Consider the following 18,135-nt stretch of genomic DNA (forward strand, 5'->3'; position numbering starts at 1 on the left):
TCCACAAGTTTCAGGTTTGGGGATGATAATACTCTGAAGTCGCTGAAAAGAGTGGTGATCCCTTGCAATATTGCTGGAGTGAATCATTTCATTAGCACGGATGTTGTATCAAGTGAGATACCTTTGCTTCTGAGCAGACCGTCGATGAAGAAAGCACACATGAAACTGGATATGGAACAGGATAAGGCAACAGTTTTTGGAAAGACTGTGGACTTACAATTTACACAGTCGGGACACTATTGTATTCCATTATTGACAAATAATATTTCAAGTAGAGTGGTTAAGGATGTGTTAATGGCAGTTGAAAATGGGACTTTAGCTGATAAAAAGCTTGTGGTATTAAAACTGCATAGGCAATTTGCACATCCGTGTCCTCGGAGGCTGAAAAATTTATTAAAGAATGCAGGGGTAAGGGATGACGACTATACTAAACTGATAGAACAGGTTAGTGACCGCTGTGAAGTTTGTAGGAAGTACAGAAGGACACCAGCACGACCGATAGTAACCCTACCTTTGGCCAGGGATTTTAACAACATTGTGGCCATGGACCTTAAGATCTAGGATAAAGCAAATAATATATTTATTTTGCATTTTGTAGATTTAGCAACCAGATTTAGTCAATCGACGATTGTACGAAGTAAAGAAAAGAGAGTAATTCTGGATCAAATCGTGGAAAAATGGATAGGGACAGGAATGGGTCCACCGGCAAAATTCCTTCGGGACAATGGGGGTGAATTTGCTAATGATGAGTTTAGGGATATGTGTGAAAACATGAATATCAGAGTTATGAGTACGGCTGCAGAAAGCCTATTTAGTAATGGTGTCTGTGAAAGAAATCATGCTGTCATCGATGACATGCTTCGGAAAATGTTGTCAGATTGACCAAATTGCAGGCTAAATTCAGCTTTAGCATGGGCAGTACATGCAAAGAATTCATTTCAGATGGTTGGGGGCTATAGTCCTTATCAATTAGTGTTTGGTAGAAATCCTAAAATTCCGTCCATTTTGGATGACCAGCCTCCAGCTTGGGAGGGGACTACAATTAGCTCTGGTTTTGCTGAACATTTAAATGCATTACATCGCAGTAGAAAAGCTTTTTTGGAAGCAGAAGTCTCTGAAAGAATTTGCAGAGCTTTAAGACATAACGTACGGCCATCAGATGCCATTTTTCAGCAAGGAGGCATGGTATACTATAAGAGAGACAATTCTAATGAATGGAAAGGCCCAGGGAAGATCATAGGCGTAGATGGCAAAACAATTATTTTGCAACATGGTAATCAAACTGTTAGGGTACATTCATCAAGGATAATGGGTACAGATTACAAATTTTCAAACTTAGACAGAGCAGACAGACATGACGAGGAATCAGAGTCATCTGGTACGCATGTGTTACAGAAGTATGAGGACCAATTAACTGATATGGACAGGGTTTCTACTGGAGGAACACAACACTTCTGATGAATTAGAACAGGCCATTTTTCCGAAAGGGCAACTGCCAAAAGTTGGTACAAAAGTTACATACTTGCCTGAGGGATCTAGTCAATGGAAGGATGCAACTGTTATGAGTAGAGCAGGGAAGGCCACTGGAAAGTATAAGCATTGGTTGAATGTACAGCATTCAGGGGAAGGAGTCAAGACAATGGATTGGGAAAACAAAGTTCAAAAATGGAGGGCACAGAAACGCAGTGCCAGTTCAGATAGTACATCAGATAGTGAACAGGTCTACAGGAAAAGGTTGAGAACTATTGAAAGGAGCATCCCACAGCAGAAGGGAATGATCAAGAAGTAGCAGTACAGAACGAGATACCAGGCGGGAGTGGGGACGTAGTTTATCAAGATCTCGGAACATGAGTAAGACTACGAATACTAATAGGAGTAGAAGCCCACATGCACGTGAGATTTTGGTGGCTTCAAATAAATTAGATGAAAAAGTTATCAAAGAAGCTAAACAACAAGAATTGCATAGTTGGAGTGAATTTGGGGTATACACAGAAGTACCCGATAGGGGACAAAGAGCTCTATCCCACAGATGGATTTGCACGGAAAAGGTTCTTCCAGATGGAACTTATAAGGCAAAGGCCAGGCTTGTGGCAGGGGGATTTGAAGAAAACTTATTAGATCAGGATTTAAAGGTAGGTTCAACTACAGCAGGAAAGGTTATTTTAAAGATCTTCTTGGTTCTATTAGCCACAAAGGCATGGGAATGCAAATCTATAGATATAAAAGCTGCCTTTTTACAGGGGCATCAGCTCCAGAGAGACATTTTTCTCTGTCCTCCTAAAGAAGCAGCTAACACAGAAGGGGTACTCTGGAAGTTGAACAAATGTGTATATGGATTAAATGATGCATCTAGAGGCTGGTATTTTTCGGTAAGGTCAGTTTTGTTAAAGTTAGGCTGTTGCCAGTTGAAAGCAGATCCTGCAATGTTTTTCTGGCACTATAAAGGAAATCTTTCTGGCATTTCTATGATGCATGTCGATGATTTTTTGTGGGGTGGGACTAGTGATTTTGAAGCTATTGTAATCTCTGGTTTGAGGAAAGAATTCAGAGTTGGAAGTCAGGCTTCCGGTGCACTTAAATATATTGCACTGGAAATTGGACAGACTAAGTTAGGGGCAACTTTACGTCAGCAATCTTATTTGGAAAGCATCAGCCCAATAGCAATTAGTCATGGCCGAGTTTCACAAAAAGACGCAATGGTTTCAAAGATAGTAAAAGAGCAACTGCGAAGTTTAATTGGGCAACTGAACTGGTTAGGTAGACAGACGAGATCGGACATGAGTTTTGATGTCTTAGAGTTGAGTACAAAAATGAATGATCCCAAAGTGGAAGACATAATAAGAGCAAATAAAGCATTGGCCAAACTAAAAATGCAGGAGTGTGTTTTGAAGTTCCCGGTTTTAGGTGACCTTAGGCACTCGAAACTCATAGTTTATAGTGATGCGTCCTACGCAAATTTATGTGATGGGGTTTCAAACGCAGGAGGTTTTATAATTTTCCTTTTGGGGAACAATGGTAACTGTTTCCCGCTTGTGTGGGAAACAAAGAAAATAAGGAGAGTGGTATAAAAGCACTTTGGCTGTTAAGACGTTAAGCCTTGTGGAGGCGGTGGATATGGCCTTTTATATAAGTATGATATTGACAGAAATTTTGGGATTAGGGGATTTGGGTAATATACATATTGACTGTCACATTGACAATAAATCCCTGTGGCAAAATATGCACTCTACAAAAAATGTCAATGAAAATAGGTTACGGTTAGACATCGCAAGTTTGAAGCAGATGTTGGACAGAGGGGAAATAACAAAAATTAAATGGGTCGACAGGAGCTATCAACTGTCAGACTGTTTCATGAAAAGAGGGGCGAGTTCACAGAAACTTTCGGATATTGTTAATGAAGGGCACTTGTTTCTGTGACTTTTTTTTTCTTTCTCGTCCAAACAAAAAAAAAGGGGGGGAAATCATGTGTGTGTTTTTGACTTTCTTGAAATTTTGTTTTCACCTAATTTTGTTTTCTCCAAGGAAGGGGAGACTGTTAAGTAATGGGTTAAGAGACATTGCAATTAGTTGTCTCATTTATGTTAAGTATCCATTAATTGACGCTGATATGTAAAAGGGCTTCAGGTGGCCTCTGTCAGGTGATGTATAGTGAGAGTTTTGTGCAAAGGCTGTTGGAAGGAAATAAATGTGAAAAAGGAACAGAACTTTAGACTTCATATCACAGCAACTAAAACGTCTAACAATAGAAGCTAGAAAGTCTTACTATCTTTCTTTATATTTCCAGCCAGCTCTCTCTCTCTCTCTCTCATACTCTAATTTTTATTTCCTTATCAATCTTTTAGTCATTGTTTTCTGTTTTATTTAAAATTCTGTCCAATCTTCTGACCTGCCACCTTGGCTCAATTATTTGCTTTTTCTTTAAGTTTGATACTACCTTTAATTTTTTTAGTCAACCAGTGATGGAAATAGATCGTCCTCAGAATTTTTCTTGTTGGTCTTTTTTGTAGACGTCGAAGGGGTCCACACTGAGTAGTTTAAATGAAATAAAGTTTGATTACAATAAACTATTATTAACAATACATGAAAGATCCCTGCCAGGTCTCTCCCGTCAGTACCAAAACCGGCCAATTTTATACCAGAGAACATGGTTTAGAGTTCCCCACCCCCTTAACAGGGAGCTCGTATTAGGCTAGGTTTACCAGGAGTCTAATTGTGGCCACACCTTAAGCCCAGTGCTGGTTATAACAGTCCTCCCTTTAGAATATTTCTTGTTGGAATGTTTCTATTCTGTGTATTCCCAAAGATCCCTTTAAATATCTGTCACTGCATTTTTGTTGACCTATCCCTTAACCTAATTTGCCAGGTGATTTTAGCTAGTTCTTCTTTCATGCTCTCATAATTACCCTTATTTAAATTTAAAATACTAGCCGTAGACCTACTCTTCTCTTCCTCAAACTGAATGTAGAATTCAATCATATGATCACTGCTACCTAGGGGCACCTTCTTATTTCACAATACCAGGTCCAAGATAGCCTGCTCTCTGGTTAGTTCCAAAACATGATGTTCTAAGAAACGATCCTGAAAATATTCTTATGAACCCTCCATCTGGGCTACTTTTGCTCATTTGATTTTTCCAGTCTACATGCATATTAGAATTCCCCCATCATTATCACCATGCCTTTATGACAAGCTGCCATTTATGCTCCCATCGTCCTGGCTACAATTTGGGGATCTACTCCCACAAGTGACTTCTTGCCTATATTATTTTTCATCTCTACCCAAGCTCTTTCCACATCCTGGTTTCCTGAACTCAGATCATCCCTCTTGTGGTGCCTTGTTACAGACACTGAAGGCTTCCAGTAGTAACAGAGGGGTTTATTGATGAAAGGCAAAGGCAGTTAGATAACAGATATAGAACACTAAACAACAGGTTTTTACACTTCAGCTCCCTTGTCCGCACCGCTGGGGGTCCTGGCACCAGGGTCCTGCGCAAACTCTCCACTGGCTGGGGTTCATGTGTTTCCACGTGATTGGGCCCTAGCCGGTCACGTGGTCTGTGGAGTCCGCCTCCTTAACGAGGGTAACGTTATCACATCCCCCCTTGGTCCCTTAACACACTATCTCAAAACTATGTACAAAGGTTACAATTGTGATCAGGGACACCAAGGAAAGAGAGAAAATCGATGCCACCTCGGGCTAAATGGTTTATGGGATTGCTTTTTCATGGTACTCTTGAAAGTTTGAACAGCCATCTTAGTTGGACTGTTTGACATTGGGTGGGAGGGGCTGTCCTGTGTCATATGCCATTTGCTCACACAAAATGGTGGAAATCTTCGCCAGTGAAGGGAGCCGAAAACAATTAACTCGGGAAGCCCATTAATGGTAAACAGTCGGCGCAAGGCGTCTACCGTGACAACCAAGGTCGCCATCTCTTGAACTGATAGCCACTTCGGGTGAGCATCTACCAACACCAGCAACATCTTGCCCTGGAACGGTCTCGCATAATCAACGTGGACTCTGGTCCTCGGGCAACCTGCCCATTCCCAGGGGTGGAAGGTGGTGGAACGTGGCAAAGATTGCTACGTTTGGCAAGAGTGGCACTGTTTTACGAATTCTTCAATGGCTTTGTCTATGCCTGGCCACCAGATATAATTGCGTGCCAACATCTTCATCTTTGCCCTGGGTGGGCCCATGTAACTCTTGAAGGCGGGGCTCCCTGGCCAGAGGCGGGACAACCATCTGTGATCTACAGAGAATTACGCCGTTTCCACATGTCAAGTCGCCTTGGAGTGAAGTAGGGTCTCAACTGTTCAGCCTCCTGGTAACATCAGCCAGTCTGTATCATTAGTTTGACCTTTGAAAGAATATGGTTGTCTTGGGTCCATTATAGAAGTGCCCTGCAGACACTGGCAGGGTGTCTAGGAAGTTTAGGGCTAAAATGATGTCCTGGGGTACTGCTGGTGGCGGAACGCTCTTGGGTAGGGGCAGGCGATGTAATGCATCTGCATTAACAATTTGTGTCGGAGGCCAGTGCTGAAAACAAAGTTGTAAGCCATCAACTGCAGGGCCCAATGCTGCATACTCACTGAGGCTATGGGCAGCATGGGCTTTTCGTTCCTTAACAGGCCCAGTAATGGCTTGTGAACAGTCACTATGTCGAACCATCGACTGTACACATACTATTGGAATTTCTTCACACCGAATATAACCATTAAACCTTCCTTCTCAAAAAGGGTCCTTGAGGCAATATGGCGTTCCTTCTGTACGACCTTCCGCTGCCTGTCGCTACCAGAAGTCCCGTCCTCACAAATCCTTATTGATTGATCAGGTTTAAGGGCAGGGGCTATCAGCAACACCCATGCTGAAACTGGAACCAGCTTAATAATACCCAGCTCTTCCAATCCCTTTACCTCTGCTTCAACATTCTGATGCAATGTGCATGGCATTAGTCTGGCTCTGAAGAACTTGGATTGCTTTATATCTTGCCATTTTATGCCCTTAATTCAGCACAATTCTCTGTGGAAGATGTCTTCATACCTCCTTAAGATATTTCCAGCCAGTCGAGCCCAATCTTCCGTAACCAGTCTCTTCCCAATAGATTGGGTCTGTATTCTTCCACAACAACCAAAGGCACATTGGCCTCTTGCCCTCTGTAGGCCACTGGGTTCTTCGTTCTTCCTAGGATCTTCAAAGCCTCCCTGGTGTAGGTCGAAAGCTTGCCTGTAGTGTTCTTCAAACTTAAAGACAAAGGAATTGGAAGGTCTGTTCATCCATTTTGGTCACCGAAGCCCAGGTGTTGACTTCCATTTTAAGAGGTCTACCATTTACCTTTAAGGCAATTTTAATCAAAGCAGTTTTATTCAATTGGACTGCATTCAACCGATTGCACTGCATGTTGTTCTTCACTATGTTCAGTAGCACTGTGGACCATAGTTGTGCTGTTTTCTTTTGCGTTGGTGTGTTTGCCTCGCGCTTAATGTGATTCAGTTTGACGCTCAAGATTCCTTCCCATTCCTTTGATTCCGATCCTGTACCAAGGACCGTGTCTGTCTGAGCTGTGCCTGTTGATTCTGCCGCAGATCCCACAGCTGTACTGCACTACACTAACCATCCATTCAGCTATGCTTTGAAGCGTGGGTTTCCTCTGGGTGCTCCGGTTTCCTCCCACAGTCCAAAGATGTGCAGGTTAGGTGGATTGGCCATGATAAAATTGTCCCTTAATGTCCAAAAGAAAGGTTAGGTGGGGTTACTGGGTTACGGGGATAGGTTGGAAGTATGGGCTTAAATGGAGTGCTCTTTCCAAGGGCTGGTGCAGACTCAATGGGCCGAATGGCCTCCTTCTGCACTGTAAATTCTATGATTCTATGAAGCTCAGTTGTGTCTTTTTCAGCACACTCCATGGCCTGAGCTATTTCGATCGCTTTTTCAATATAATTGTGATCTCCGCTAGAAGCTTCTTCTGGATATTAAGGTTATGGATCCCACAAACCAGTCATGCAACATGTCATTAAGGTACACATTGTTTTCTTCTCTTTGAAGTTTTAGTGTGAGTCATCCTAAAGTCTGTATAAAAGACAGACAGAAAGCGCACATTAGTAAGCATTGCGCAGGTCAAGGAAACACAGCCTGAGTGAGAGAGATACAGACCGAGTGAGAATTTGGTAATTTGGTAATCTCCGGATTACTGCCTGAGCCACGTGCAAATTGGCATAGGGAGGCAAGAATAAGGGAAGTTAACACGTGGCTGAAAGAGTGGTGTGGGAAAGAGGGGTTCCTTTTCATGGGACACTGGCATCAGTTTTGGGACAGGGGGGACCTATACCGTTGGGATGGTCTCCACCTGAACCGAGCTGGGACCAGTGTTCTGGCGAAAAGAATAAATAGGGTGGTCAATAGGACTTTAAACTAAAGATTGGGGGGGAAGGGAAAGTCAGGGAACCAAGGGGTGAAGTAGTCAGTGGGAAGAATAGCTGCTTAGGAATACAAAAAAGCACGAAAAGACAAAACTCAGGAGAGGTTACGATAGTCCCCATCCCACAAAATATGACACAGTGTATGGAAAGGCTCAGTAAACCAAGGTCCACCACACTAAGAAAACAAAAAGGGACGGTCAATAGAGAATTAAAGGTGCTATATTTAAATGCGCGTAGTGTACGGAACAAGGTAGATGAGCTTGTGGCCCAGATTGTGACTGGCAGGTATGATGTGGTAGGCATCACAGAGACATGGTTGCAGGGGGTTCAGGACTGGCATTTAAACATCCAGGGATTCACAACCTATCGAAAAGACAGGGAGGTGGGCAGAGGGGGCAGGGTTGCCTTGTTAATTAGGAATGAAATTAAATCAATAGCACTAAATGACATAGGGTCAGATGATGTGGAGTCTGTGTGGGTAGAGTTGAGGAACCACAAAGGAAAAAAAACCACAATGGGAGTTATGTACAGGCCTCCTAACAGTGGTCAGGACCAGGGGCACAAAATGCACCACGAAATAGAAAGTGCATGTCAGAAAGGCAAGGTCACAGTGATCATGGGGGACTTCAATATGCAGGTGGACTGGGTAAATAATGCTGCCAGTGGACCCAAGGAAAGGGAATTCATTGAATGTTTACAGGAGGGCTTTTTGGAACAGCTTGTGATGGAGCCCACGAGGGAACAGGCCATTCTGGACTTAGTGTTATGTAATGAGCCAGACTCGATTAAAGATCTTAAAGTAAGGGAGCACTGAGGAGGCAGTGATCATAATATGGTAGAATTCAATCTCCAATTTGAAAGAAAGAAGGTAGAATCAGATGTAAAGGTGTTACAATTAAATAAAGGTAACTACAGGGGCATGAGGGAGGAACTGACGAAAATCGACTGGGAGCAGAGCCTAGTGGGAAAGACAGTAGAACAGCAATGGCAGGAGTTTCTGGGAGTAATTGAGGACACAGTACAGAGGTTCATCCCAAAGAAAAGAAAGGTTATCAGAGGGGGGATTAGGCAGCCATGGCTGACAAAGGAAGTTAGGGAATGCATCAAAGCAAAAGAGAAAGCCTATAATGTGGCAAAGAGTAGTGGGAAGTCAGAAGATTGGGAAGGCTACAAAAACAAACAGAGGATAACAAAGAGAGAAATAAGGAAAGAGAGGATCAAATATGAAGGTAGGCTAGCCAGTAACATTAGGAATGATAGTAAAAGTTTCTTTAAATACATTAAAAACAAACGGGAGGCAAAAGTTGACATTGGGCCGCTCCAAAATGACGCTGGTAATTTTGTGATGGGAGACAAGGAAATAGCTGAGGAACTAAATAAGTACTTTGCGTCAGTCTTCACAGTAGAAGACATGAGTAATATCCCAACAATTCCGGAGAGTCAGGGGGCAGAGTTGAATATGGTAGCCATCACAAAGGAGAAAGTGCTAGAGAAACTAAGAGGTCTAAAAATTGATAAATCTCCGGGCCCAGATGGACTACATCCTAGAGTTCTAAAGGAAATAGCTGAAGAAATAGTGGAGGCGTTAGTTATGATCTTTCAAAAGTCACTGGAGTCAGGGAAAGTCCCAGAGGATTGGAAAATCGCTGTTGTAACCCCCCTGTTCAAGAAGGGAACAAGGAAAAAGATGGAAAATTATAGGCCAATTAGCCTAACCTCGGTTGTTGGCAAGATTCTAGAATCCATTGTTAAGGATGAGATTTCTAAATTCTTGGAAGTGCAGGGTCAGATTAGGACAAGTCAGCATGGATTTAGTAAGGGGAGGTTGTGCCTGACAAACCTGTTAGAATTCTTTGAAGAGATAACAAATAGGTTAGACCAAGGAGAGCCAATGGATGTTATCTATCTTGACTTCCAAAAGGCCTTTGATAAGGTGCCTCACGGGAGACTGCTGAGTAAAATAAGGGCCCATGGTATTCGAGGCAAGGTACTAACATGGATTGACGATTGGCTGTCAGGCAGAAGGCAGAGAGTTGGGATAAAAGGTTCTTTTTCGGAATGGCAACCGGTGACGAGTGGTGTCCCGCAGGGTTCAGTGTTGGGGCCACAGCTGTTCTCTTTATATATTAACGATCTAGATGACGGGACTGGGGGCATTCTGGCTAAGTTTGCCGATGATACAAAGATAGGTGGAGGGGCAGGTAGTATGGAGGAGGTGGGGAGGCTGCAGAAAGATTTAGACAGTTTAGGAGAGTGGTCCAAGAAATGGCTGATGAAATTCAACGTGGGCAAGTGCGAGGTCTTGCACTTTGGAAAAAAGAATAGAGGCATGGACTATTTTCTAAACAGTGACAAAATTCATAATGCTGAAGTGCAAAGGGACTTGGGAGTCCTAGTCCAGGATTCTCTAAAGGTAAACATGCAGGTTGAGTCCGTAATTAAGAAAGCAAATGCAATGTTGTCATTCATCTCAAGAGGCTTGGAATATAAAAGCAGGGATGGTACTTCTGAAGCTTTATAAAGCATTAGTTAGGCCCCATTTAGAATACTGTGAGAAATTTTGGGCCCCACACCTCAGGAAGGACATACTGGCACTGGAGCGGGTCCAGCGGAGATTCACACAGATGATCCCAGGAATGGTAGGCCTAACATACGATGAACGTCTGAGGATCCTGGGATTATATTCATTGGAGTTTAGGAGGTTGAGGGGAGATCTAATAGAAACTTACAAGATAATGAATGGCTTAGATAGGGTGGATGTAGGGAAGTTGTTTCCATTAGCAGGGGAGACTAGGACCTTAGAATAAAAGGGAGTCACTTTAGAACAGAGATGAGGAGAAATTTCTTCAGCCAGAGAGTGGTGGGTCTGTGGAATTCATTGCCACAGAGGGCGGTGGAGGCCGGGACGTTGAGTGTCTTTAAGACAGAAGTTGATAAATTCTTGATTTCTCGAGGAATTAAGGGCTATGGAGAGAGAGCGGGTAAATGGAGTTGAAATCAGCCATGATTGAATGGTGGAGCGGACTCGATGGGCCGAATGGCCTTACTTCCGCTCCTATGTCTTATGGTCTTATGGTCTTATTAAGCGCGATCCCAAACTCAGTGCTCAGCAAGCTGGTAAAGACTGAGACAGACTCTTCCTGGTGACTCATTGCAGAGTTAAGCTGATGTTCATTGAGGACCTTGGGTTGTAATGTTCTTTATCCAATTTCACTATCTGGTCAAAGGTCTTAGAGTCCAGGGATGTGAGGTTCCGAATCACATTATATGTTTGCGGTCCTTAAACTGTCAGAGGTACCACCTTCTGCTGGTCCTCACCTGTGATCTCATTCGTGGTAAAGAAGAAACGGAACCGTTTGATGTCCTGACTTCAAGACTTAACCTCTTGGCCAAGTCGGTCTAGTTTCCCAATTTAAGGTATTTCCAAACAGTTTAAATGATTCCAACTCTTGCAGGAGCTTCTCTGCTTTCTCAATTGTTTCTTTGTTCCTCCCTCACTTTGCAACCACTGTCGGCTGCGATCGAAAACATATGCCTCATCGCCAATGGTATGGACAAAACATACACTGCCTCCACCTTTTCCTAGAACCCTGTCCTTTCTAAATAACACATTCCTTCAATATTCAGCTTCCAGGTTATCTCATCCTGCAGTCATGTTTCTGGAATGGTTGTCAAATATTTATTTCTATTTGTGCTCTGAGTTCATCTGTTTTGCTCTTACCTCCCCTACATGCCTCCTCCACTGGCCCCAGATCCGAAGAGCCGCCACCACTATCGGGCTGGTGGAGTACAATGCCGGTGAAAGCGGCAGCGGTGCCGTGACCAGGGCTGCTAAGCTAGTGCCCCTGCATGAAGCAGCCTCCAACTGCTCCCAAACCGCCCCCTCCCACCACCCATTTCCTTATCATCGCTCTGTTGGCCGCCCAGTAATAGTTGCTGAAGTTCGGCAACGCCAGCCCCCCTTCTCCTCTGTTCCTTTCAAGCATCACCCTCTTCACACTCGGGGACTTCCCTGCCCATACAAATCCCAGAATAATTTTATTCAGCCTCTAAAAGAAGGACCGCGGGATAAAGATGGGGAGACACTGAAAAACAAACAAGAACCGCGGGAGAATCATCACCTTAACAGTCTGCACCCTCCACGCCAATGACAGCGGGAGCGCATCCCACCTCCGGACCTCCTCCCTCACTCGTTCCACCAGTCGGGACAGGTTGTGCTTATGCAACCTGCCCCAGTCCCGTGCCACCTGAATCCCCAAATATCGGAAACTCTCCCCCACTAGCCTGAATGGCAACTCCTTCAGCCTACTCTCCTGCCCCCTCGCCTGAATTACAAATAACTCGCTCTTAGCCATGTTCAGTTTGTATCCGAAGAACCAGCCAAATTCCCTCAGGGTTGCCATAATACCGTCCATCCCCACTATTGGGTCCGATACATATAACAGCAGATCATCCGCGTATAGTGAGACTCTGTGTTCCACTCCCCCCCGGACCAGCCCTTTCCAGCCCCCAGAAGCTTTCAGTGCAATTGCCAGCGGCTCTATGGCCAGCGCAAACAGCAGTGGGGAGAGAGGGCAGCCCTGTCTTGTCCCACAGTGCAGTCTAAAGTAGTCCGATGTCATCCTGTTCGTCCTTACACTCGCCTCCGGGGCCTGATACAATAGCCTAACGCAGTCAATGAACCACCCACCGAACCCAAACCGTCCTAGTACCTCCCACAGATAATCCCACTCGACCCGGTCAAAAGCCTTTTCAGCATCCATGGCTACCACTATCTCTACCTCCCTACTCTCCGGGGGCATCATAATCACGTTGAGCAGCCTTCTTATGTTGGCCACCAGCTGCCTCCCCTTTACAAACCCGGTTTGGTCCTCCACAATTACATCCGCTACACATTCCTCAAACCTGGTCGCCAAAATCTTGGCCAGTAACTTGGCGTCTACGTTAATCAAAGAGATCGGCCTGTATGACCCACAGGCCTCCGGGTCCTTATCCCGTTTCAGAATGAGCGAGATGGTGGCCTGCGACATCGTCGAGGGTAAACTCCCTCGGTCTCTTGTCTCGTTAAAGACCCTGACCAGCACCGGCCCCACTATCCCGGCAAATTCTTTGTAAAACTCCACCGGATACCCGTCCGGCCCTGGGGCTTTACCTGACTGCATGAGCTTCAGGCCCCCAACACCTCTTCGATCCTGACCAGGGCCCCCAGTCCGTCCACCAACCCCTTCCCCACTCTTGGGAAGGTCAGTCCGTCCAAGAATCGCCTCATCCCCCTCGGTCCCCCGGGTGGTGTACAGCTTCCTATAAAAGTCCCTAAAGACCTTGTTCAGCCCTGCTGGATCACCCACTAGATTACCTTCCCCGTCCACTACCCTCCCTATTTCCCTAGCCGCTTCCTTCTTCCTCAGTTGCTACGCAAGCACTCTACTGGCCTTCTCCCCATGCTCATAAATCGCGCCTTTTACCTTTCTAAGCTGCTCTACAGTCTTGCCTGTAGTCAGCGCCCCAAATTCGGCCTGCAGCCTCTGTCGTTTCCTGAGTAACTGGCCTTGGGGATTCTGCGTAACTCCTGTCCGTCCATAGAATTTCCTTAATCAGTCGGACCGTCTCTGCCCTATCTGTCCTGTCCCTGTACACCCGGATTGAAATCAGCTCCCCTCTCACCACTGCCTTCAGCGCCTCCCAGAGCACCGCTGCCGAGACATCTCCAGTATCGTTCACCTACAGGTAATTCCACATGCATTTCCTCAGCCTCTCACACACCGCCTCGTCCGCGAGTAGTCCAACTTCCAGCCTCCATGGTGGGCGCTGAAAGCTGTCCTTACAAAACTGCAGGTCTACCCAGTGCGGCGCATGGTCCGATATGGCAATTGCCGAATATTCTGCCCCCAATATTCCGGCCAGCAGGTCCCTACTCACAACAAAGTAGTCAATTCAGGAATACACCTTGTGGATGTGGGAGTAGTACGAGAACTCCCTTGCCGTCGGCTGGCTAAAACTCCACGGATCCGCTCCCCCCGTTTGCTCCATGAACCCTCTCAGTTCCTTTGCCATCACTGGCAACCTGCCCGTTCTTGAGCCTGACCGGTCCAGGCTCGGGTCCAGGACTGTATTAAAGTCCCTGCCCATGATCAATTTACGCGATGCAAGTCGGGGATCTTCCTTAGCATCCTCCTAATAAAATCCACATCGTCCCAATTAGGGGCATACACACTGACCCTTCAAGCTTACCCCTCACCATAACGAACCTACCACCCCCATCCACGACTGTGCCCTCCGCCTCAAATTGTACCCTTTTATTAATCAGGATCGCAACCCCCCTCGTCTTAGAATCAAGCCCCAAATGAAAGACCTGACTGACCCAGCCCTTCCTTAACCTAACCTGGTCTGCCACTTCCAGGTGCGTCTCCTGCAACAAGACTATGTCCGCCTTCAGAACCCGCAGATGCGCAAACACATGCGCCCTCTTCACTGGCCCGTTTAACCCTCTAACATTCCAGGTGATCAGCCTGGTTGAGGGGCACTTCGCCCCCCCCCCCCTTTGCCGATCAGCCATCTCCTTTCCTTGGCCAGCCCCCCCAGCCATGTGTCGCGCTTCATCTGGCCCGCCTCCTGGCCGGCTCCACCCATGACCTCCTCACTGTCACCGTGCCCAGTTCCCCTCCCCGTCAGCAGAACAACTTCCCCCCCTCACCCCCCTAGCAACACCATCCTATCCTCTAACCCCTGCCCTAATCTAACTATATGGACACCCCCCACCTCAGCTCCCATTGACTAGCTGCACTCAGCTAGCCTGGGGCTCCCAGCCTCGGCTCCAGCCAACCCAGTTGATCACTTAAAGAATACTTCCTCTCTGTATCGGTGATGTGTTTTATTGAATGTCTCTTCATCTGCAGTAAAAGTTTGAATTGAAATGCAATAAAATATTCTAATGAACCTTGATAAATATCTGACAGAATGGCACAAAGAACATTCAACATTGAAAACGGTTCATGATTTTTCAAGTAGGACTTGTTTATATAAATTGATATTTTAACCCATGCTCTTTGTTTTCTTAGAATTTTAAAATACTTTTTAAAAAATCATACACTATTCACCTTCTCAGCTTATGCGAAAAACTTAGAATAAAATCTGAAATGGATTCTGCTTATTTATTGGAGACATTGGCTGGGAATTTCATGGATGTGGTCCAATATAATAAGGACAACAGAGCTTTTGAGGTAAGTGCTCCAACAGACATGTGATATTTATTTGTACTAGTTTGTATACATAGGAGTGCGGGATTTTCCGAAGTGTAAATGACTGTCTGTGCATCTGGCCAAATTTGCCTTGCACCTAAACTAGCTGAACCACATATGTGTTCAATATAAATATGTTTCTTCAAGAATTTAGCAAAACCTGCTTTTCTTTCTTTTCCAACCTTAATGGTTTCTTAAAATATTGTTAAATATGATACGTTATCAGCATAAACCTCTAAACTAACCTAATAGTTGTCATTTAGGATGCAATTCACTGTGCTATGTAAATGTTACCTTTCGACTTACCAAGATCTTCATGAAACACTTCAGTTGCTACTTCTGAATTGCCTTTTCTAGGAGTCCTAGAAAAGAAGAAATTTGGATTTAGTGGTCAGCATTAACCTATGTTTTAAAAATCACCTTGCTAGCTGAACTCGCTCTCTGGCAAGCAGCTTTTTTAACATATCCTTTTCATGTCTTACTGACATACGAACTGGGCTGGATTCTCCGTTTGAGAGACTGTGGTGTCGCTGGGACTGAATTGTGAGTGTTCTATTGCGCCGGTCCTGGAGAGGTTCCGGACATTCTAATGGGCACCACGTGGAACTAGTGCAATTCCAATGCATGCTGGCATGTAATACGATGGGGTCGGGATAGGCACCAGAGAATCTGACGAGCAGGAGCTGCATATAGGCACTCCACTCCCCAAGATACCCTCATTCCAGCCAAGAAGATGGCACTGTTGTGCTGGAGCACTCCCATCCCACTGATTGGTCGGCTGGGGCCAGAGGGTACCTAGGGGGGTGGCCTGGGGAGGCACCTATATGATCTGAGGCGCTAAGTTCACAGTGGGCAATCAGCAGCGTGCGCAGCCGCATGGCTGCCTTGCAGGCTGCAGCACTGGTGGTCCGTGCCTATCCACCCCAACTCCATGGCCCACCTCCTGTCCATCCCCCACTACACACCCCGGTCCTGGCAGAGGCCCCTGGCCAGCGGCACAACTGTCAGCACACTATAGCGATGTTGGACACTTTTTGTATCCCCCCCCTCTCTGTCTCAGCAGCCACGGCACCTTTTCCCTATTTTAAATACCACAAGCGAACCTCGCCATCGGTAATTCCTCCAGGCGGAGGGAGCATTGCGGGAGGGCTGGTTCGGCCCGTTAATGATATGCCAATGGCATTTACTGCATGCCCACGCGGGCGTGCGGCATGGAACGCATTCACGCCGCTGACGAGGCACTGGAGCATGGCATTCCGTTGGGCAGCCGGCACCAGCTTCTATTTTCGGCTGACACCTGGGGCGACATTCTCCGACCCCCCGCCGGGTCGGAGAATCGCCGGGGGCTGGCGTGAATCCCGCCACCGCCGGTTGCCGAAGTCTCCGGCACCAGAGATTCGGCGGGGGCGGGAATCGCGCTGCGCCGGTTGGCGGGCCCCCCCGCTCGATTCTCCGGCCCGGATGGGCCGAAGTCCCGCCGATAAATTGCCTGTCCCGCCGGCGTAAATTAAACCACCTACCTTACCGGCGGGACAAGGCAGCGTGGGCAGGCTCCGGGGTCCTGGGGGGGGCGCTGGGCGATCTGGCCCCGGGGGGTGCCCCCACGGTGGCCTGGCCCGCGATCGGGGCCCACCGATCCGCGGGCGGGCCTGTGCCATGGGGGCACTCTTTCCCTTCCGCCTCCGCCACGGTCTCCACCATGGCGGAGGCAGAAGAGACTCCCTCCACTGCGCATGCGCGGGAAACTGTCAGCGGCCGCTGACGCATGCGCCGCCCCCAGATATCATTTCCACGCCAGCTGGCGGGGCACCAAAGGCCGTTTCCGCCAGCTGGCGGGGCGAAAATTCCTCCGGCGTCGGCCTAGCCCCTCAATGTTGGGGCTCGGCCCCCAAAGATGCGGAGCATTCCGCACCTTTGGGGTGGCGCAAAGCCCGTCTGATTGGCGCCGTTTTGGGCGCCAGTCGGCGGACATCGCGCCGTTTCCGGAGAATTTCGCCCATGATTCTCCACCTGATTGCGTTTCCCGATTCCGGTGTCGCTGAGCAGAGAATCCAGCCATTGGTTTTAAAAACAGTATCATTTGTTATTTAAAATCCCCATCTAAACTAGCAACGTTTCGGGTTTTTAAAAAGTTAATTCTAATTTTCTATTTTTATAAAACCATGGGCGGGATTCTCCGACACCCGCCGGGTCGGAGAATCGGCGGGGGCTGGCGTGGATCCCGCCCCCGCCGGTTGCAGAATTCTCCGGCACCGGATATTCGGCGGGGGCAGGAATCGCGCCACGCCGGTTGGCGAGCCCCCCACCCCCGGCGATTCTCCTGCCCGCGATGGGTCGAAGTCCCGCTGCTGGAATGCCTATCGCACCGCCGAGGATAAAACCACCTCTCTTCCCGGCGGGACTAGGCGGCGTGGGCAGGCTCAGGGGTCCTGGGGGGGGGGGGGCGCGGGGCGATCTGGCCCCGGGGGGTGCCCCCATGGTGGCCTGGCCCGCGATCGGGGCCCACCAATCCGCGGACGGGCCTGTGCCGTGGGGGCACTCTTTTCCCTCCGCCTCGGCCACAGTTTTCACCATGGCCGACGCGGAAGAGACCCCCCCCCCTGTGCATGCGCGGGGATGACGTCAGCAGCCGCTGACGCTCCCGCGCATGCGCGGAATTCCGCTGCCCAGCGAAGTCCTTTCGGCCCCGGCTGGCGTGGCGCCAAAGGCCTTTCCCGCCGCCTGGCAGTGCGCCAAACACTCTGGCGCGGGGCTAGCCCCTCAAGGTGAGTGGTATGTTACACCAGGTATTTGCCGGCGGGATCTGGCTGCACGAGCGGCATCCAGGGTTCTTGGGGGGGGGGTCTGGCCCCGGGAGGGTCCTCCATGGTGGTCTGGGCGCGATCGGGGCCCACCGATCCGCGGACGGGTCTGTGTCGTGGGGGCACTCTATTGTTCCGCGTCGGCTGCTGTGGTCCTCCGCGATGAACCCACCCTGCGCATGC

The 18,135-nt window shown here is 47.6% G+C and overlaps 1 protein-coding gene across 1 annotated transcript in view; it reads left to right on the forward strand.

Annotated features, from left to right (window-relative positions):
- The window catches only part of prss59 (serine protease 59, putative), a 114,818-nt gene that overhangs the window by 63,141 nt on the left and 33,542 nt on the right, over positions 1 to 18,135 (forward strand). The window contains exon 5 of the mRNA XM_072474522.1: positions 15,019 to 15,133. Within this exon, the coding sequence (XP_072330623.1) occupies positions 15,019 to 15,133 (115 nt within the window). The remainder of the gene's footprint in view (positions 1 to 15,018; positions 15,134 to 18,135) is intronic.

Source organism: Scyliorhinus torazame, chromosome 14 (genome assembly GCF_047496885.1).
Source record: "Scyliorhinus torazame isolate Kashiwa2021f chromosome 14, sScyTor2.1, whole genome shotgun sequence".
Lineage (NCBI taxonomy): Eukaryota > Metazoa > Chordata > Chondrichthyes > Carcharhiniformes > Scyliorhinidae > Scyliorhinus > Scyliorhinus torazame.